This window comes from Micropterus dolomieu, linkage group LG03, assembly GCF_021292245.1.
Source record: "Micropterus dolomieu isolate WLL.071019.BEF.003 ecotype Adirondacks linkage group LG03, ASM2129224v1, whole genome shotgun sequence".
Lineage (NCBI taxonomy): Eukaryota > Metazoa > Chordata > Actinopteri > Centrarchiformes > Centrarchidae > Micropterus > Micropterus dolomieu.
In genome coordinates, this window is record NC_060152.1 from 23,857,456 (window position 1) to 23,878,019 (window position 20,564).

General features: G+C 39.9%; 1 protein-coding gene across 6 annotated transcripts in view; it reads right to left on the reverse strand.

Annotated features, from left to right (window-relative positions):
• Positions 1-20,564, reverse strand: part of LOC123968671 (CUB and sushi domain-containing protein 3-like) — a 279,670-nt gene that overhangs the window by 28,901 nt on the left and 230,205 nt on the right. For all 6 annotated transcript variants that reach the window (XM_046045555.1, XM_046045551.1, XM_046045552.1 and 3 more), the window contains 4 exons: positions 20,177-20,350; positions 13,677-13,859; positions 10,240-10,416; positions 4,687-4,869 (listed from right to left, as the gene is read on the reverse strand). In XM_046045555.1, the coding sequence (XP_045901511.1) occupies positions 4,687-4,869; positions 10,240-10,416; positions 13,677-13,859; positions 20,177-20,350 (717 nt within the window). The remainder of the gene's footprint in view (positions 1-4,686; positions 4,870-10,239; positions 10,417-13,676; positions 13,860-20,176; positions 20,351-20,564) is intronic.

The following is a 20,564-nucleotide window of genomic DNA, read 5'->3' on the forward strand; positions in this document are numbered from 1 at the left end:
ACATATTTGATATTACCTGACCAATGGACACCTTCAGGGCTGCCTTCTTCCCACCTGCCTCAGTCTGCTTCAGGCCTATTACCTTTTCATTTCCAGAGCGCCACTCCCCACCCACAAACCAGCAGTGTTCTTCCTGTACATACTAGGAGCACAGTAACTCACTACATCTAGTCAGTGCTACTTGGCATACTGTGTGCCAGACTGATTTTAATGCTGAACAAAGACTACAGTCGGCGATATCATTTATTAGTACCTGTAGGAGAAGTCAATTAAATCACCTGCTGTTGTCTTTGGTTGGATAGAACATTAGTGTATAATAAAACACTGAATAGCACTGTGTAGTTTTAAGTGACCATATGTTTTACTGTATCTTTAGTCAGTCTCTGGGGTGGAATGTTATTTGATTCATACAGCATGTCATTTAGTGGTAAAATGTCAAAGCTTGTATAATCCAAAAATTCAATCCAAACCAAATAGCTTTGTTGCATTTGAATATATAATTATACAAAGTTACTAAACTAAAAACACCATTACATAACACTGATACATTGCTGCATAGTAGCTTCCTTTCTTACAAAGCAGATTAAAATTATATTTATTTAATTTATACAATTCAGAAAGCCTTCTGTCCGGCTGTTGAGAACTATTTTTTACACTACATCAGGGTTAAAATTTGAGTAGCTTTCAATTATGATTACAATACTGTTGTTATAAGGTAGGCACAGGATGACTAATATTCAAAAACAAGCCCTTAGTCTCTGGAATTATATTAAAACAACCGACCCACTCTCCTTTTCCCACAAAGCCCTATGCTGCCAGGAGCTGAACCCACAGGTGCGCCCTCTGCCCACTTGTCCTCAGGCTGGGCGAACCATCTATCACTTAGGTCATAACACCACGACCACCTCAGTTTAAGGTCACAAGCACTAATTAGACCCAACCAAATTATGATGAAAGAAAAAGCTTAACACAGACATTGCTAGACAGACAAACAAAATCCCAGAACAAAATGGAAACATATGTAGCCCTTTAACAGACAGTGAACTGTGGCAATATACTTGACTACAGTGTCTGAGCAAAACCTGGCAGCATAGGTAGGCTGGCACAGAGGAGAGGTTGTGTTCTTACTGTGAAAATAAAAAATAAAAATCAACAGAGTTCCATTATCTAAGTGACTCTGAGCCCCCTGTCCCATTTGGCTAACAATGCATGTTTATTAATAAATAACTCATTCGTTTTATGTTTATATCTTAAATTACTCTTACCTACCTTCCATTGCCCCTCTTGTTCTCCATGCTTTTTTGTATTGTTTGTTTATGTATGCTTATTATGATTGTATACCGTTTGTGGTAGTATGCTTTGGCAACGTTGTATTCTATGCAGCTTGCCAATAAAGCCACTTAAATTCAACTGAATTGATGGACAACTTTCATGCCTCGTAAAGTTTAGCTTTGTTAGAATGTCTGACTTCTCTACACAACAAGTTACAGTAAATGTGGAGCAAGCCACTGAGGAATATTCACACATTCTCTCTAAGGTGGAACCATCTTTTGTTCTTGGTTGGCAGCAGATGCAAAAAGATTTCCATATGGACATGTTGCAGCAGTATATAGTATATATGCTTTAGACGTATGCTATATTTGGAAAGCTATTTAGGCCATGATGAACAGTGTTTAAAAAGTTAAAGGAAAAACCATACTGATGCTGCAATCTGTTTCTTAATGTTTTGTTTGTTAATGTAATTTAGTTTCTCAAGTTCTCAAGGAGAAACAAGTTCACTTGAAATTGTTTCGCTTTGATGTTAATGAAATGGTAAAAAGTGCCTTCAATTGGGATTTCCATGTTGTTGCTCTAGAGCCCAAGAAAAAAAAAAAAAAAAAAAAAAAAGGCACTTCATTCAGAAATACCCCACTAAAATGCCCAGCTGGATGCTGTAAAGTAGAAAGTAAGTTTGGGTGTGTATGTGTGTCTCCCTACAGTATGTCTGTGTGAGAGAAAGAAAGAGAGGGAGAAAAAAATACGGATGGAGAGTGTATGAGCGCACGTGTACTTGTAGGCAAATTATGCTGATTAGAGGAGTAGGCCTACTAATCCCATAAGCACTGCATCAGAAATTACTTTAAATAAATGAAAAAAAAGGGCACGGGTGGCAGGCAGAACTGAATGGGAAGCGGAGAGTGTCCCCATTTTCCTAAGTAGTTCTAAGCAGCATTAGTGCCTCTTAGCTGAAAACACCAAACCTGGGATTCAGACTGAATCCTTGCCGGGCGAGGCTTAAGATGTGTCATCTGCAGTGTGTGTATACACACCCCACACAAACGGCAAGGCTAGCACTGACACGCACACATTAAGTGCAAAATTATGCTTAACCTCTTTGTCTCTTTTAGTCTCAAATTCTATCCCCCCCCCCCCCCCTCTCTCTCCCCTTCTCTTGCTTCCTACTCTCTCTTTATCCCTCCCTCCCTAGCTCATATCCCTGTGGCACATCATCCAAATCTATGACAAGATGACAGATGCCCTGCATCATGACAAGCTCACCCCGCCTGAACCGCTGTACCTTCAACTTGAACCCAATCATGCGGAAGAAAAAGGCAACCAATCTTATTGGAATAGGCATTGTTTTCAATTTCAGAAGCAAGAAAATAGATATTTCTCGGGCCTTTTCTAAGACCGATTGCTGCGTCAGTGAGAGAGATGATAAAGCTGTGCTTACCAGCAAGCTTTTCTATTGCTTGTCTTAGAAAGAGACCAAAGAAGAGGGGAAAATAAAGCATGAAACATCTGTATTCCTTCCACACTGAGGAATTACAAAATTAATATAGAGCACCCACTTAATAATCAAACTCCTCTCTCGCCTTTCTTTTATTCATTATGCCCATGGGAGAAGCATTGGAAAAGTGAGAGCAGCAGCGAGTGAGGAGGCAGGAGGGACCCTGTCGCTTACTGAATAACGCATACAGGTCAGTACGAGCTGACAGCACTCAGGCGGCAGACGTGAAGGTGTTCAAGCATCTGTGTCTATGTATGCATGAGAGAGACAGTAGTGTAATTAAATGCCCCCATGTGATTGTATGCATGCATGGTGGTGTGTGAGTGTGTGATGAGGAACGCTAAGCTCTAGGGTTGACTCCTCTCCACACCACCCCCCTCCTAGCATAGCACCATCGGGGCAGAGTGTATGAGCTGTTGCAGTAGCTGTCAAGGATTACCTGCCTCGAGGTTAGGAGCTTCACACACATGCATGCACACATACACCCCGCGCTCTCTGTCTCTCTCCATTTAAAGTGCCTTTGGTAATAGTTGTGCGACCATCGATTCATCAGTCATCAACACCTTCAACAAGCCATAGGACGCAGTGCGTTAATAATAAAACACACCCATGAAATATTACAAATGAGCTGTCAGTTTGGATGTAAACTTCTTGCCAAGGTCCTACAGGGAACCTGAGGAAGGTAAGAGGTGTGTGGCTTAAAACCAGTTTCCTACGAGCTGAGCTAAAGAAAAGCGATGGCATGGCACAACTACTTCTGAGTCAATAACAGCATTTCTAGAAACAAAAACAACTGTTAGATAAGAAAAAAATCAACAGGTTTCATGTTTTTTCATTCCCTGATACACAACCCCTTTCAAAGAATTTGTCTGTGATTGATTTTCTATAACTCTTTGCATTTCTCTAACTTATCGGTGTCTATTTCTCCTACCTGATGTTTATCTGTGTGCATGGCTGTCAGTCTCTCACACTAATTTTTCTCTAACATTTCATTTGTCCTTTCCCATTTCTCAAGAGGCAAATGGCAGCTTGCTTCTCTGTAACTGAGACAGCAGCCTGAGAACAGTTCCTTAGCAACAATGAGCCACCATTTGCCTAGTGGGCTCTTTCCTTTCCTGGTGTACTTTTGAACTGTAAGCTGCACAAGTTAATCTTCCCTGCAATACTTAGTTTTGGGTGTTGATGGCAGACATGCTAATCTGTGCCTCTACTCAAGCGTCATAAATCACAGAGTGATGTAGTGCTGATGGGCGTACAACAACTAAGTCTTCTTGCTGGATTTTCTAACTTTGATGGTAATCAAGCCCACAGAGTGCGCACAAAGTTTTAGAGACAGGAAGCCAATGATTAACTGTTAGAGTACAATCCTTGTTGTGATGAAGAGGACTTGTTCTTCATCCATCATCAAGTGTCAGAGGAACTTTTAGCCATGGCTCTGTGCCACCACAGGTGCAACTGTAGATGCAGGTGTGGGTGAAATCACTGTCCTAGATCAAGGGCTCTAAAAATGTGTTCTATATTTGTTTCTTTTTTTCCCTCTGAAAGCCAGCTGAGCGATGCTGTCTCTTATCTGAGGATGTATTTAATATATTACTAATTTTACAATGTAGAAATGCATTAGACCTCATTTAGGGAAAAAAATGCAAATGTATGCGCCTGCATATTCATATGTGGGTGTGTTGGTGTCTGTGCAGTATCGTTGGCACTCCCGTTATCAGCACACTGAAGTGAACAATGTCACATTATCTGACCACATATAAGGTTCTGTGTCACCTTGCTTACTAATCTCATTAGATCTAAGGGTGTAAGCATGTACTTTATATTGTAAATATAAAGTACAAGGAAGTTTATCAAGGTGGACTGTCTACTGCAGTACATGTACCATACAGTGTATGAGAGTGTCAATTTGTGCTTACCTTGGCATGCTGGCATGGTGCCACTCCAGGTGCCATTGTTGGTACAGGTCCTTGTGACAGTGTCGTCCCCTCCCGTCATCACATACCCAGGCTGGCACATGAACGTCACATTCTGGCCCACAGCAATGTCGTCACCGAATCTAAGTCCATTCGCTGGAATGCCAGGGTCGCCACAGGTGATCACTGTCACAGGTGGTCAAACACAAGGAACTGGTATCAGAAATCACCCCAGGGCGCCCCCCCCCCCGATATTTTATTTTTAGCTCTCTCTTGTTGAGTTTTTAGTGGTTTCCTAATCTTGCTTTGTTCACTTGCGCCATTGGGCCATAAATGTACACTTCTTATTTTTCACATGCTATAGGCCAAACGGGTGGGTGATGATTAATAATTATCCTCTAAGCCACATATTTTGTTCAAAAGTTCTAAACAGCTCTGCCAAATACAGTGCATGATGAAAATGGCTTATAAAATAGAGCATTAAAGAAACAGTGGGTGGTTTCCACAATCCTTCACTGGGAGTTCATACTTATTACAGTGAAGAATTGCTGATCAGATGCACATTGTACAGCAGCGTGAAATTAAAGCTACAAGAAAGTAAAAATGACTAAACAATGATTTTCAAGGCTTCTATCATGATGTTGAGTTTTGCGAAGATAAGAAATAGACAGAAGTTGATGGTATCGCCATATTAGACAGAGCACTCAAAGCCTCATCACATAGCATCTGTTGTGCTGTGCTACTGACTGAAGTGTGAGGGACGCCTGTATTGTTATAGTAATCCCAATAATAATAACAACAACAACAACAACAACTGCTATCTGCACTGTGGTATATCATTGAGATATGGTTCATTTTTTTCTAAATGAAGGGGAGAACACTGTGAAAATAATGATAATGTAGAGATTCTTCCACCCAGTAATTTTTGTTCAGTTGCTTTTTTCCTAGCTTATTCCTGGCTTCTTCTCATGGCACAATCTCTCCAAAGTAAACAGATGGCTGTGTGCTGGCCCACTACATTGTCAGGTCTTAACCTAGTGCTATCGCTGATGAAATTGTAAGTTGCCAGCCTCTACTTGATTGCTTTTTCATAGCCCTTGTTTCATCTTAAGCCCTAATTTGTGCCTCCTTATTACAGAAATCTTTCCTGACTTGTTCACCTTAATGTAAGCAGCCAGTTTGATGCATATGGCTGTCCCTGCTAACGCCTCCTCCCTTCAATTAATTTCTGTTTGTTTATTTTCAGTTGCTGCCAAGGACTTCAACACTTGGACATAGTTCATATATCATAGCAGGGTGAGTTTAACTTTGTATCCTAACAGGACACATCTGAGAGCACCTATTGTCAGCAAAGAGAAGTAGTGAGGTCTTCACTTTGCAGCCAGCTGAGGTTTTGAGGTGATGGCAGCATGATAGCTTTTCCCTAAGGAATCTAATCCAAGATGTATATTTTCAAAATGTGCACAAAACTACAACACAAGACATTACCATACAGAACATTCGGCGAAATGAAAGGCTTGGTGTTTGTCTGGTGGATGACACAGGTTATATGCCTATTTGCTCTGTGTGTTATCTGTAGATTCCATACTACATCCTCCTCCTCAGAAGTTCCTGCACCCGGTATTCCGTAATCTAAGTCAGATGATTGAAATGCACTGCAGTTGGGACGGTCATGTAGGACCCTATGATTTTTGTTTTCACCTTCCTATATGCACTGCTGCTTGCCTTTTATGGAAATTGTTTGTTTGATAAATGAACTAATCTGTCAGACTCATCCAATTCATTCGACTTTACAGACACTGTGGGTAGTGAAATCCTTTTTTGGGTCAGTTCAGTTTGGGCCAGTTTATCCAAATCATACAAGAACTTATCTTCCCACTCTCACCTAAAGGGATATCTATCCATACAGATAGTGATTTGCTGAAAATCCCAACAGCACTCTCTGTATTAAGAAACAATGTCCTTTTTACTTGGTATAGTCCCGGTTTTCAGACGACTTGCAAACCCATCATTCGATGCTCAGCTCTCACCTAAGACTATAAGTAGCTATATGAAAACATAAGATGATTTCCTTCTTTGCTAATGAATGTTAATATAGAACATGTTAACTGTATAAACACATGACCAGTAATGTTGTGTTTGCATACAGCTGTTCAGTACGTCAACTGGTCAAATCTATTCACCAAAATTGGTTTAGAATATATTTCCAAAGAAAAACAGGTGGTAAAGTAGAAGAATAATCCTTCCTTTTATTTCTAAACAATTTCACAAGACCAAGAGTCTCCAGCCATGCTAGTAGCTCTGTGAGGCTATACTTAGGCACAGCAATGCTTAGAGCTATGTCAGCATGCCAACATGCTGATTTTCAGCAGGTTTAACTATCATGTTCACCTTTAGAGGGTTAGTTAAAAATTTACAAGTAGTAAGTACAACTGAGGTTGATTGAATGTCATTAGTTTTGCAAGTACTCGCTCATAAAACAAAGTATTCGACACATTTAAATTTTGACCTGACGATGGCGCTAGATGAAAAGTTAAGGAGTCAATAAAGTGATTACAGTTAATCTTGAAGGAAACATGAAAGTGTGAACAGAATTTCATGGCAATCCATCAAACAGTTTTGAGACATTACAAAGTCAACCTCAAGATGGTGTTGAATCAGGGGATCACTAAAGTTATCATCTGGGAACTACAAATGTCAGTACAAAGTTTTGGCAATTGTACAAGCAGATATACATTGAGATATTTTACACAATATATTATGAGGAAAAGTCAGGTGATCGCCAAAGTCAGTAAGATTGATGCTCTGGGCACCATGAATGGGTATAGTGGGTATAGTCTGCTGCTGTGGACTAAAATACTGCAAATGACTAAAAAAAAATAAAAAAATTGGGAAAGATCTCTGAAGTATTCAAAGAAAGAAAAAACATTCCCTTATTCAAATACAATCCTGAGTTAAACTGATTTTGAACACTGTATTGGGCATATACATATTTTACCAATGCCTCATGAAGGTGTTATCAAAAAGGGAATGGCAAAATCTGCATTAACAACAAACTAATAATTCATGGCGAGCCCAGGAACCAAAACCCAGGAGGTCAGTAGAACCACTGATATGTTTTTTGGTATTAGAATTAGGGTATCTTTAATTTGAGTGCTGATGGTAAACAGCAGCAGACCCTAATGCTGTAATATATATGTAAGAGTAGTTTTGGGTGAGTGTACATGAGATTTTGTGTTTGCTGCTTCAGTTCATTTTGAGCCACTAAAAAGAATGTCAAACACATTATCCTGAATTAAGCATGATATGTCTCTCTAAACATAAGTCGGAAGCAGCTGGCATAAATAAAAGACAGCTGATAAAAATTTCAATTGGTATCAACTAGAAACATCTTGTGAGAAAGTGGAAACGTGGTCTTACTAGGAGAAAGAAAGAAGGACAGAAAAACTGTGTGGGTACATAAATGTAAATATTTACATGTGCCTGTCTATCTGTAGGAGTTAAAAAACCCAGCTGGTCAGCGCAATGCAGAAAAGCTGCAGGCTGTTGACTTCAACAAACTCAACTTATCTTTTTTATTCAGTACATTCAGATGCTCCAAAGAAATCAGGTTAACGCAGGACATCAGAGGAATTGCACCTATACTGCAATAACCTGCTCCCAGTAAAACTCACATTTAAATGCTGTTGGTCAGTAATCACATCTATTTTTAATCCCTTACTGTATCATATATTTGAACCATGCTGACATATCTAAGATGTGTTAGTGACATAATGCTGCATCATGGAGAGTTTTTTGTTTTTTTTCATAGCACTAGCACACTTACAGCTCAGCCAGAGGACATGATCTGTAGTGTGGAAACACACTTTGACTGATTTCAGTTTCCCTCAGACTTTGAATTTGGTTATTTTGTATGCAGATACTTACTGCAGAAATCTGACTGCAACCTGGTTGCTTTTAAGCGTTATGCTTTGATGTCTTCATTTAACCCTATCCAAACCCACATGCCCATAACCCCACATCTACAGGAGAATCCCACACCACTTTGTTACAGGGGAAATAGTCTTCCTGAATAATCAGTGTTTACTGTTGATTTTATAAAGTGCTTTATGGTTTTACTTCACAGTTCATTGAGCAAGTCTCTTTCCTAATGCACTTCTGCTAATTCGCTAATTCCTCAGCATGCTCTATAAATTTCATTTATCAACCATCAAAAGCGTTACGAAAAAAATAAAAGAAGATCTTTTCTCTCTCCCCTTGAGAATGTTTTGTGACTTTGATCTGGTAACTTACATGATCGATTAGCCATGAACCGTGAAAATGATTGCCACCTTAATGAAGGCACAGTGAGCCAATCTTGGCATCTTAAGTGTTGATGTCCCTGAACTGACCACTAAAATTTAAAGTGATAGTAAACAGGAGGATAACAATAATACGCTTGGTGATGAGCAGGCTTGAAATTGGGGGAAAGAGGCAAGAAAGCTTCTCTGACTTTCTGCATGTTTGATCATTATTATTCAATCCAATTTTCCATCTGTGTCTCCACCTCCCTCCCTTCCTGTATATCTCTCTCCAGAGACTCATTTCATTCCAAAATTGAAAATTATGCCCATACCATTTATCTTTTCTTGCGATTCAATAACACGCAAAAAGAATGAGGAAGAGAGAATACGGTGATTTTCAGAAAGAAGAACAATGTGTAATTTTGTTTGATAGTCATCCTGGTGCAAATTGAATATAGATTGGCATACTTCTTAATTACTGCAAGGCTCATTTGCAGAGATCCAGACAATAAAAAAAAAAACACCCCTGAAGAGAAGGCACAAAGAGATTTATGTGCCATTTGAAATCTTATAACCTATTTTAGCACCACTAATGATCAATCAGAGCGCCTCCTTTTGACAGAGATTGGGAAAGAAATCATCTTCACTCCTGTCCGTTTTAATTCTTACCAGAGGGGTTTATCTGCTTTACAATATAAATCATATGTTTAATTTGTTCATACAGCATCACACAGAACACAACAGAACAGTGGCTGATTCAGTCTACAGTACTAACAGTACAACATTTATTATGATATTGTGTGCCTTACCATGTGTAATCGGTCAGCAGTGGCTCACTCTAGGATAACACTAGGTTCATTTTGGCTCTATCCATGACACCCACAGGAGTGCTCAATCTCCCTCGTCGTGTTTCTACTTATTTTTCTGTACTATTTCTCAAAGCAACGATAAATTCTGTAAATGACAATGAAGGTGCAAGTGTGACTGAGCTAAATGTGATCATCTAAGAAACATTGAATGGGGCTCTGTTGCTTTTCTTGTCTTTTCTTTTCTGTTCAAAGTACTGGTATAATTGGGACTATGCCTGACCATATATCATTAGTCAGACACTGATATTTCACACTTTTCTTAGACAATGAGTAGACAATGAATTACTCTTTTTCCATTTCACAACATGAAAGCTGTGCAGCAGAGTGGCCTCTTAAGTGTACTCCACAAGACCATACAACATGACTCCAATATCCCTTCATGTTTCTGTGCATATAAAACTCACTTGTGCAATTTGGAGCCGTGCCGGACCACGTGCCATTTGCCAGACACTGGCGTGTTGGTGAGCCAGTGAGGAAATAGCCTTCAATACAAGAATATACAATGGAGTGGGAGAATGATGTGCCATCCACACGGGAAATACGGCCATGAACAGGTGTAGCTGGGTTCCCACACTGTACCGCTGCAATAGAGGGAGAGAAGAGAGGAGGTGAAGGTCAGGGGTGTAAAATAGTAATGGATTTTCTATTTTCCATATCAGTGATTCACAATCTGAGGGTTGGGAGCCCCCAAGGTGGCTGCATGATGACTTCTGAAGGTCTCAAGAGGATTAAAGGGCTTATACTCCTTCCATATTTTGTCAAAAGTTTAATTGAAAATTTATTTGTGAAATAATGGCAGTTTTGCTTTTGCCCAGACGAATAATTGTAGTTTCTTGACTCAGTCTGATTAGCACTCAGGTGGAACAGTCTTAAAAGGGTGGATAGAAATCGTTGGCTTGTGTCAGAGTTCCCCATTATGCCTGTGTGGCTCACATCAGGGGAAGCAAGGAAGCATTGTTTTATTTTAAACTTTATTAAGAGAGGCTAATGAGCAAAGCTGATGCAGTGGTACACAAATCCCCATCACACTATTGACGAGTCATCAGTAAATAAAGTGCAGGCTGTGTATTGTCAAGTCCCATAGTACATCCATTGTACTGACATTTAGTGCTGTCTAAAACAGAACTGTGGGAGTAATGTGCAGCTGTGGTCAAAGGACTCAGGGTTTTAAAGAACAACAACAGAACTTTGAGTTAATACATTATATTAAATAATGAATAGATGTAGAGCTATTTTACAATTTGGAATGACTTTCCAGGCCATATGATGAAATATCACTACTTTTATTTTAAAGCAAAACCTGAACTCAGACAGGAGGGTCAACTCAAGTGTTACTTTAGATGTACAATCCCGGGGAGGAAAAAAAAAAAAAAACATACTATCTGTAGTGGACTGAAGGGCTGGGCTTTTTACACTAAGGCATCCTTTATAGCACTTCAACAATACGCCAACCAAAATGCATCCCTGAAGAGGGGAAATGACAATGTTTGTTTCATGTGTTTTTTCTTCTGGTCCAAATCATGTCTAATTACGAAACTGATTTGCTCTCTCAATCACCTAATTGCCTGGAAAATCCGAAATAGTGATTCTTGTAGGAGACAGACAGTAGGTGCAGTGGTGATTTCTCAATTACCACATGTTCACACACACACACACACACACACACACACACACACACACAGAGCGAGGTGCAAATGCAAAACTCGGGCACATATCCAAACACACCAGGTGCCAGCATGCTCACATAACTGTACTGTAAATGCACACACACGAGCATGTGCGCACGCATGCCAAAAATAAAGAATGGTTGCCTCTTTGGCTTTCTCTCTTACTAATTCAAGAGAGACATAATGACAGGCGTATAAAACAGACCTTGATGGTATTGTGAGATGGATATTAAGCTGAATATCCACAGTGGTGACCGTTTTCCAGAGACTGTAAAATGTTGTGGATAACGGATGGATGGGCTTTAACAGTAGACGGGGCTTTAGATCACAGACAGACAGCACTGAAACTCATTCTGGCTCCAGTGAATTCCTGCCCCCTCCCTCCTGAGGTGGAGGGATGGCTAAAACAATCTTTAAATCAGGAGTTCAGCGGGGAGATTGAGAGATAAAGAAGTAGTGGAAGAGAGATGTGGGGTAAAAGCAGAGGAAGGAGGGCAAGGCTGAGCGAGACAGAGAAAGAGTGAGAGAGGGGGAAGGGACAGATGGAGCACTGGACATAGATGGAGAGACAGCCAGACAACAAGATTAAGACAGAGAAATCAGGGGAGAAGCAAGAGAAAAGGGCTGACATCAGGGGAAATGAAGGATAGAGAGAGAGAGACAAAGAAAAAAGAAACGAGAGATGGAATGAAAGGCAGATATACAGAGAGTAGTTCAGAGGGCCTATGCACTGGCCTATCATATTAAAAATGAAACTGGCATTGTGCCAAGCTTGCGGACAGTACGTAGAGGAGAGCAGAAGGAGTCAAACATTTGCCTCAATATCCGGTTGACCCCTCGGGGTAATTTATGCAAGATGTAGAACTGGCGTTCTGTGAACTAATATCTTCAAAATCCACAATGATTCATTTATCCCAATCCAAAAAGAACTTGGCTTTAGGTGTCTAGAATTAATGAATTTTTTGGTTGCAATCTGGAAGCTAGTCACAGCACCATGTGCTCGCAGAAAATACCAGACTGCAGCAGAGAGATACTTATCCATCTGGTGCAGTACTGTATTTGTGAGCTTTTGCAACCATTTGTGTGTGTAGGTGTGGATGCACATGAGCACCTATCTGGACACTTTATGCACCTACATGCTTTCCTGCAGCCCATGTGGTGCATACAATGTTTGTGTGTTCACTAGGGCTGGTTACTGTATTAATTCTTCGGATATCGTCCCAAAACAGTCCTTTTGTTGTCAATGTATTTTGGAGAATATACAAAACAAATGTAACATAACTATATTTAGCTAACTTATCAAATTCATAATTTTTCATCAGAAATTTGGTATAGTACTTGATAAGCTTTTGTCCCAGAATCACCGATCTGATAGGATTTTAGCTTTTAGACATTCTTTTTACAGAAAGTGTATGAATCCCATGACCAGAATAGTCAAACTACATTCTGTCATTGTGTTACTTATGAATGAAATTATAGTGATTTAAAAAATCCCCTTTTTGCTGGGGACCCCCTGGAACCCCCTCAAGGAACCCTGGGGGTCCCCAGACCCCCCTTTGAGAACCACTGAATCACAGGAGAGAGATTTTAAAGAGAAACCTAAAAACTGGATGAGATGCCTGGTCTTTAAGTCTCAAGTTTAGGTTAAGCCCCTGAAATAGTGGATATTAAACTTCCCATAATGCAACTCGATAGCATCCTTTGTTCCTTGTTTCCTGCCTGATAAATGTCAATGTCTTACATGCCTTCAGTTTGTAATACAGGCTTTCTCCTAAAATTGTGTAGTCTCCAAGCCCAAGCCAGACTTTAGAAAGCTCCATCCAGAGCCACAAAGGAGATTATATAACTTTGTATTTCATAGGCTGGTTAGTGCACTCTGTGATGAGTAAACTGAACCCAATCTGTAATTTGATGTGATTTAATACATGAACTGTTTCTTTAATGCCAGCTTTTGTATTTAATATATTTGGGTGTTATGGGCACTTTTGAGTCAGTACAAAAAAGTACTGAGGTCCAATACCCTGCCCTAGAGAAAACATTATTACTTTGGTTAACTGAATGCATTTTGTTTGTGAAGTAGTATGAGTCAGTTACCTCTCTGTATGCCTCCTATGCACCATTCTCTTCTTGTTTCACACAATTCATTACAGAGACATTTTAAAAAATTCCCTTACGTTTGCAGAACGGCTGTCTGCCTGACCAGGTCCCATTAGGGAAGCAGATCCTCTCCGCCGAGCCATACAGTGTATGTCCAACTGCACAGGTGAAGCGCACCTTGCTGCGCACCTTGAAGTTCCCTGCTTCCCTGTTGGCATGAGCTGGTGTGCCAGGATCCCCACACGTGTCTGCAGAGTCGCCTGCAATGGGTGATAACCAGACAAGGAACAATGAAAACAAGAAACTGAAGATGCCTTCCACTTTAACTGTGTGTGTGTGTGTGTGTGTGTGTGTGTGTGTGTGTGTGTGTGTGTGTGTGTGTGTGTGTGTCACAGATGGGCCCTTTTAAGATGGTATGGCAGTGAATTACAAGACAGTACTCCTGTCTGTCAAGCAGAGGTACAATCCAGAAAGGACATAAACTGAAACAGTACATCTTTCGAGTCATACAGGAAGCAGCTATAAAATACAAAATGCACCAATGAGCAGTTGTCACCATGCCAAAATCCTGGAGGACCAATACCGTTCCCTGCTTTGACACCAGGAGTTTTCTGTCCATAAAAACAGCAAGGCCACTATTAAAAGGCAACCAGCTGTGGTTATGAGAAATCATGAATACAGTTTGACCTCTGAAGCTATATGCGTTTTCATCATCCTGAATTATCTCTCCTGTCTTTTGTTCTGTGGAGGAACACACAGTTCCTCTAGTGTCTTGAATCGCCTGTTACACCTATGAAGCACTTCAAATAAAAAGATGCTGTGTCTCTCTTTATTTCTCTTTTCATGTCCCCAACGGGGCTTTCTCTGTTGGGTAAAAAAAAAAAAAATAAAAAAAAAATAAATAGGACATGTTGTCTGTCTAAGCCATAAGAAATGAAAGAGATGAGGTATGGAGTCAGGGCGCTGACATGACCACTGAACATTTCATGTCATGATGAACATCAAGCAAAGCTGAGTGGTGGGGTGTGGGAGTCAGGATGGAGTCTAGATGGTGGGGTGCCTTTTGGTTTTGTATTACTAGGGACATCAGAGCAAAGGAAAAAACACCAACCACCACTTCCACTGCTGCTGCTTCCATTCTCTGACTGAAATGAAACCACTGGAGGATAGAAAAGAGCCAAACGTTTGGCATCCGAAGACATGATGCAGACAGAAAGAGAGATATAGATAAGCAAACAAAGCAGAAACACAGATATGCGGACTGATTGATAGTACCCTATCCATCCATCAATCAGTCTATGTGTGCATTATCTGGCACTGTGGTTGTCTGTACAGTTCAGTACATGTTGTCTCTTTGTGAGACAACATTTCTGTGCTTTATTGGCTTTGAGAACCTGTTCCTTGAGCTGTGCACACACCCTCTGCATCATTCTCTGTGTGCTGTCTGGTGCTCTCTGAGAAGCAAACAGCTGCAGTAATACTGGACTTGTTGACAAAGCCTTACAGCACAAATACAAAGCTCATACCTTCTACACACATCCTACTGCCGACATGTGCACAAATGGATTTGTCAGGTCAAAGGCTCACAGCTGGAGATGATTAGTTTGTGTGTGTGGCTATGGATAGCAATGAGTGTGTGTGCATATATGTGTGTACTGTTGCATGCCTTCGCATGCGTATTTGTGTGACTCCAAGAGAGTGCTCTTGATGCATGCGTTTGTGTCTCCATGCCATAGGACCAAGGGAACTCCACAGATGAATTTGTTCATTTGTGTGATTGAAAGTGTGATATTAACTGAACATTTGTTATGAAACTGAGCCATTGAACTCTATTTCCCACAATCTTCAGGGAATTCACACCCAGGTGTGAATCCAGCTTTCAGTAACTATTAGTCAGTGACACATGCCGTCACCTGATCAATAAAACCCCCAGCGCAACTTCTGCACTCTCTTTCTCTGGACCACTGAAGTTGCAGACAGCCAAAGTTGTCTCCCAGCATGGACGGAGCATATGGCATCATATGGCAGCAACGCAAGTGCCCCTGCAAACCAGCTCAGTTAGCCAGCGGCTACGATACAAAGTCTTCACATACTAACAGAAGCAACAAAGTAGCTTAGCGCCGAATGGCTTGAGGTTTGAGACATACAGTCCGGCAAGGACCCATCAGGACAAAATATCCCAATGAACGCTCTGTCTAGTGGATGATAAAACTGCGAGTGGGGCAGTGCTTAGCAGTGGACTGTCCGTTTTCAAAATGGCGGTTGGGTGAGAAACGTTCTTATATAAGAGCTAAACAGTAAACTAAAATATGTTTCTAAAAACATTTGAGGCGAGAAACAGGCAATCCAGAAACATAAACTTGATTCATCTTTAATCAGGACTGCCTAGTTTTACAGTTTGCTGAGAGTTTGTTGATGCTGGTGCATTGTGTTGGACAGGCTCATTTGCATAAAGTTGACAACGAGTCATGCTATGCAAATTCAGATACGACGAATGGTCAGTCAACTCGCCGCGGCGTATCCATCATGGACCTCGTGGCCGGATATCCTGCTCTCCATAGAAAATTAATAGGATTGCAGATTTTACATCTATCAAGGGATCCAGTGTGTCTCCAGCTTGAGATGAACAGAGGGCGCGATCTGCGATTGGAACACAGCATAGTAAAAGTCTGCAACAGGACCACAAATCTTCATCTCCTGTCTAAATCTATAATGAACCTGCCATCTAACAACTAGCATGCCAAAGAAACTTTCCTTTCCATTACCTTCCTGGTAATGTAACTGGGCATAACATAGTTTGACATTGTACTTGGCTAAGCACAGGACTGTTAGTTTTAGTAAATGTACCATGTACTGATGTGTTTTGAGGTACTGTTGTGATCGTTCATGGTTAAGGTGACATTACAGTTTAACCTTAGTGGTAAGACAGAGTCTTTGCATACTAACTAACTCCTTTTAACTTGACACTGTTATCCGACACAGATCACACACATGCACCTCTGATTTGGCCTCAACACAACCACACACACAGAGAAAACTTAAAGCTCCCGCTCCATTGTGCTATCTTTGTTCTGCAACACACACACGCTCCCCTTATCACACACGTCTCAGTTTAGTACATCTTAGTTAGGATTCATCTGGAGTGTTTGTAACATACATACATACATACATACATACATACATACTTGTAGAACTCCAAATCCTTTGGTAATTTTGGTTATAATTATTCATTTAATTATTAATCAGAGTTCCAAATTGATAGTTTAGTGTATCTTATGAGACTAAATTAGGTAATTGGCTATCAGTTTTATCTTCTTCAAGAGTGTGACCCAAGATGAATTTAACTTGTTAAATTCTATTATCATTAAATAATAGTAATAATAATAATTACTACAATATTTAATATAAATATAGATGCCATTTAAACCCTTATTACAACATTACATACACTTGTATTTCCAAGTGCATGTTCAGTGTGCATAATTATTTGTTGCCAGTCTGTGTGCATGTCCACTTGTGTGTGTGTGTGTGTGTATGTGTCTGTGTGCATGTCTCACAGCAGCTGTCGGTACTTCATTAGACTCCTTCGGTTAGGTGAGGCAGCCCGGCTGGCATGCACTGTGACAGCTATAATCTCACTAATTGGGATGGTGGTGGATTTGGTTTGAATCTGAGTTAATGTCCGTTCACTGTGCTCCCTTTGTGAAGAAATAATAAGGCCTTCAACTCAGCCATGCAACGCACAAGGACAAAAGGGGAATGGCTTTGCAAGCAGTTTTAAGCCCCCTCTTACTAATTAAGAAAGAGGGACAGATAGATGAGAGGAAGGATAGATGCATGGACGGATGCATTGATGAGAACTGTGGCTGACGTTGGTCTCAAAATCTAAGGAATTATTTTGTTGCTATTGGTGATAAACACAATAATTCAAATGTGCCATTTTAATAACTTCTAGTCCTGCAGATAAAGCTGCCTACAGACTATGCAGCAATTTCTGCAAATAAACATTTAAATCATTGCAGCAGCATCAAAGAGAAGCTTAGACTAAGTGATGGTTACATGATATAGGGACAAAAACATTTAAACACCATTAACACTTTTCAGATAGCTCATTTATCTTGCTAACATTGCAGTGCTAATTTCATCACTTAAGTTTTTGCTAATGTGCCTGTGAAAACTAGGCGCTAAAATGTGCACTCACCAATTTTAAACTCTCCAGGCATTTGCTACATCCAAACTTTAGATCCTTTAAGCAGTTCCAGCTGTGTTGTAGTTCTAATTTCTGCTACAGCCGTGACATATGTTTAGTGCCACAGGTCTGTATTCATCAAGCCCATTAGTGATGAAAAGGTGATCTACAAAAAAAGTCTCTTCTTTCCATTATACATTGCTGATTTCATAGTTAATTAGAAGTACTGGTGCAGAACAATCATATGTGACAACATGAGGACAATGCATTCACACTACCATAATCTATCACCAAAATCAACATCATCTCGTCAAAATGAGATCTCTCCCTAATCACCTTTTAGTGTTTAAAAAAAATCCAATGCCAGATATATTTCTCGCAGCATCTGTTATATAAAGGGTGCTGTTGTATCTCAACAAACTCAAGTTGCATTTTTTTGTAATCTGATTATGTGTAATCACAATTTATAATATCTGTTTTAGCTCACCTCAGCAAATCCTTTTTCTTTAGCTTGGTAAGTCACAGAGTCATTCATTATTTTTAAATCCTCTGGTCACTGACCCAGGACTCTTATTCTGCTGCACAAATCTCACCACAGGGGTTTACTCTCTAAACAGCAATTGCTCTTTGGCAATTTAAATACTTGGGAATAGATTCATGTTGGCTTTACTTATCTCACTTTTCAAGTGATGAGTTGATGCTGATTAGGTTTTGGACAAGGTGAATTAAATGCACTGAATCTGGCTGGGTATTAAATGTTTTAAAACAGAGTTTATTAGCTGGGTTTCTTCAGACAAACAAGAGGCAGTAGAGCTCATGTTGGTGATACACAGCTCAGAGTGAGTAATGAAATGAAATGAAATATAATACAAAATTGCTAATCATCACTTTCTAAGAGGCTTGTTTGTCATAACAGCAGGGTGCTGATCAAATCATCTCAATAATGGTTGCCAAATTGATTTTAAAGACTATGTGCTAAAGAAGGATAAAATACCTTGCAATACTCATTTTTCTGACCATACGTATTAAAATTACACACTTTATTAGGATCTAAAGCTATAATTTCAGGCCTAAAAACAGCTATTAGGCTGTACACTGCAGATAATTATGCAGGCGCAAACAAAGAGAAATACTCCACCACATATCCTTACTATCCTATGAGCCGAACTTCACTATTGCCTCGCTGGTTTCCAACTGACCGAGTAAATAGAAAATACTGAAGGTGAGTAGAGAGTTCGTACTCCCATTTAAAGAAGAAAAAAAAAAAAATACTGTCATACAAGTCTGCTTACAAACATTACTTCTGGGTCAGTGAGTTGAACAAACCAAGTGAACATTCAGTAAAGAGAATCCACTTAAATGGTCAGGAATGCTTAAGTGTGATGGGAGGTAAGAGCACAGAGGGGATTAAGGGGGAAGTTTGTAGTTGGGCAGACATACACTATAAGAGAGACAATTTTTTACAGGTTTTCAGAAAGAGAGAAAGAGAGTCTGCAACTAAATGTACTGAACACCGTACACAAAAAGTGCTGTTAAAAAACTTTCGCCAGAGTCTGCATTTAGGTTATGTCAGGGGTGATATCTCTCACTCACTTGATTGTTTTATGCAGAAAGCAACATTTGTTTCTACACATATTTTGGCTGAAGTCATAACTCCCTACCACTGAATCAAAGAGGAATGATTAAGGGTAAGGGGTATTGATTGGATTATTTGGTAGTGGTCTACCACCAATGTACTTTTTCAAACATTCACCAACCAAATACAGATATGTCAGATTTCTAAAAAATATGAAATGATTAGCAACTTGACCACAATAATGGTCAAATATTTTGGCACTTAGGTACTGTTTGAAAAATCCTGTAAGAGTTCCACATGGCTGTAATTTGCAAAGTGGCTCAGTTAGCTGAACTATCCTGTGCAGTGTTTTCTTTGAACTTCACACAGGCTCTAATCAAATATTCCATTACTGCCAGTATTCCCAAGTACCACACTACTGTGGTGTGTATCTTGCCATGTAGATTGTTTTGGTTTAATTTGCCCAGGTTTTGAGATATACAGTATTCTTTTGTATTTTTGGCACTCTAAAACAATGGAGTGGAAATTAGTTTTGTTTGTGGTGCTTACTAGCAGTAATCTAAGACACATATTTTTCTAAGCTTGGACAAATAAAACTAAAACAATTTGTGTAGCTTGATACCACCAGAGGTAAAGAAAATATGTTTTGTATGGGTAAACCGAACCTTTAAACAACTCTTTCCATTCATTCAGCAAACATCTGTGTAGGAAGCACAGGCTGAGTTAAAATGAGAAGACAAAATCAAACAACTACCAGTGATACTGATATCAGTGTCATTAATGCGTGACTATATCTGCATGTGTTGGTGTACCTGAACAGTGGGGCAGTGGAGCACTCCAATGTCCATTCAGTTGACAGGTGAGTGATGACTCTCCTATGAGCTGGCGGTCTCCAGAGCAGGAATAGCGCACAGTGGAGCCAAATGTAAACTTCTCCCCGCTCATCACTCCGTGAGGAGGAGTACCTGGGTGGCCACAGTCCACCTCTGCATGACATAGAGTGAGGATAGATGAGTGAATGGATAGATGGATTACTGTTGTATGCCTCAACACACTTGATAAAATTACCACTCACTGTTAATAAATGGCTTGATGAAAGAGTATCATTTCATTTATCTTGATTATAAGTAAGCAGTCATTTAACTTTTGCATCTTTTCTCTTCATATAATGTTCAGTTGGTTATGGCACACAGATTGTAT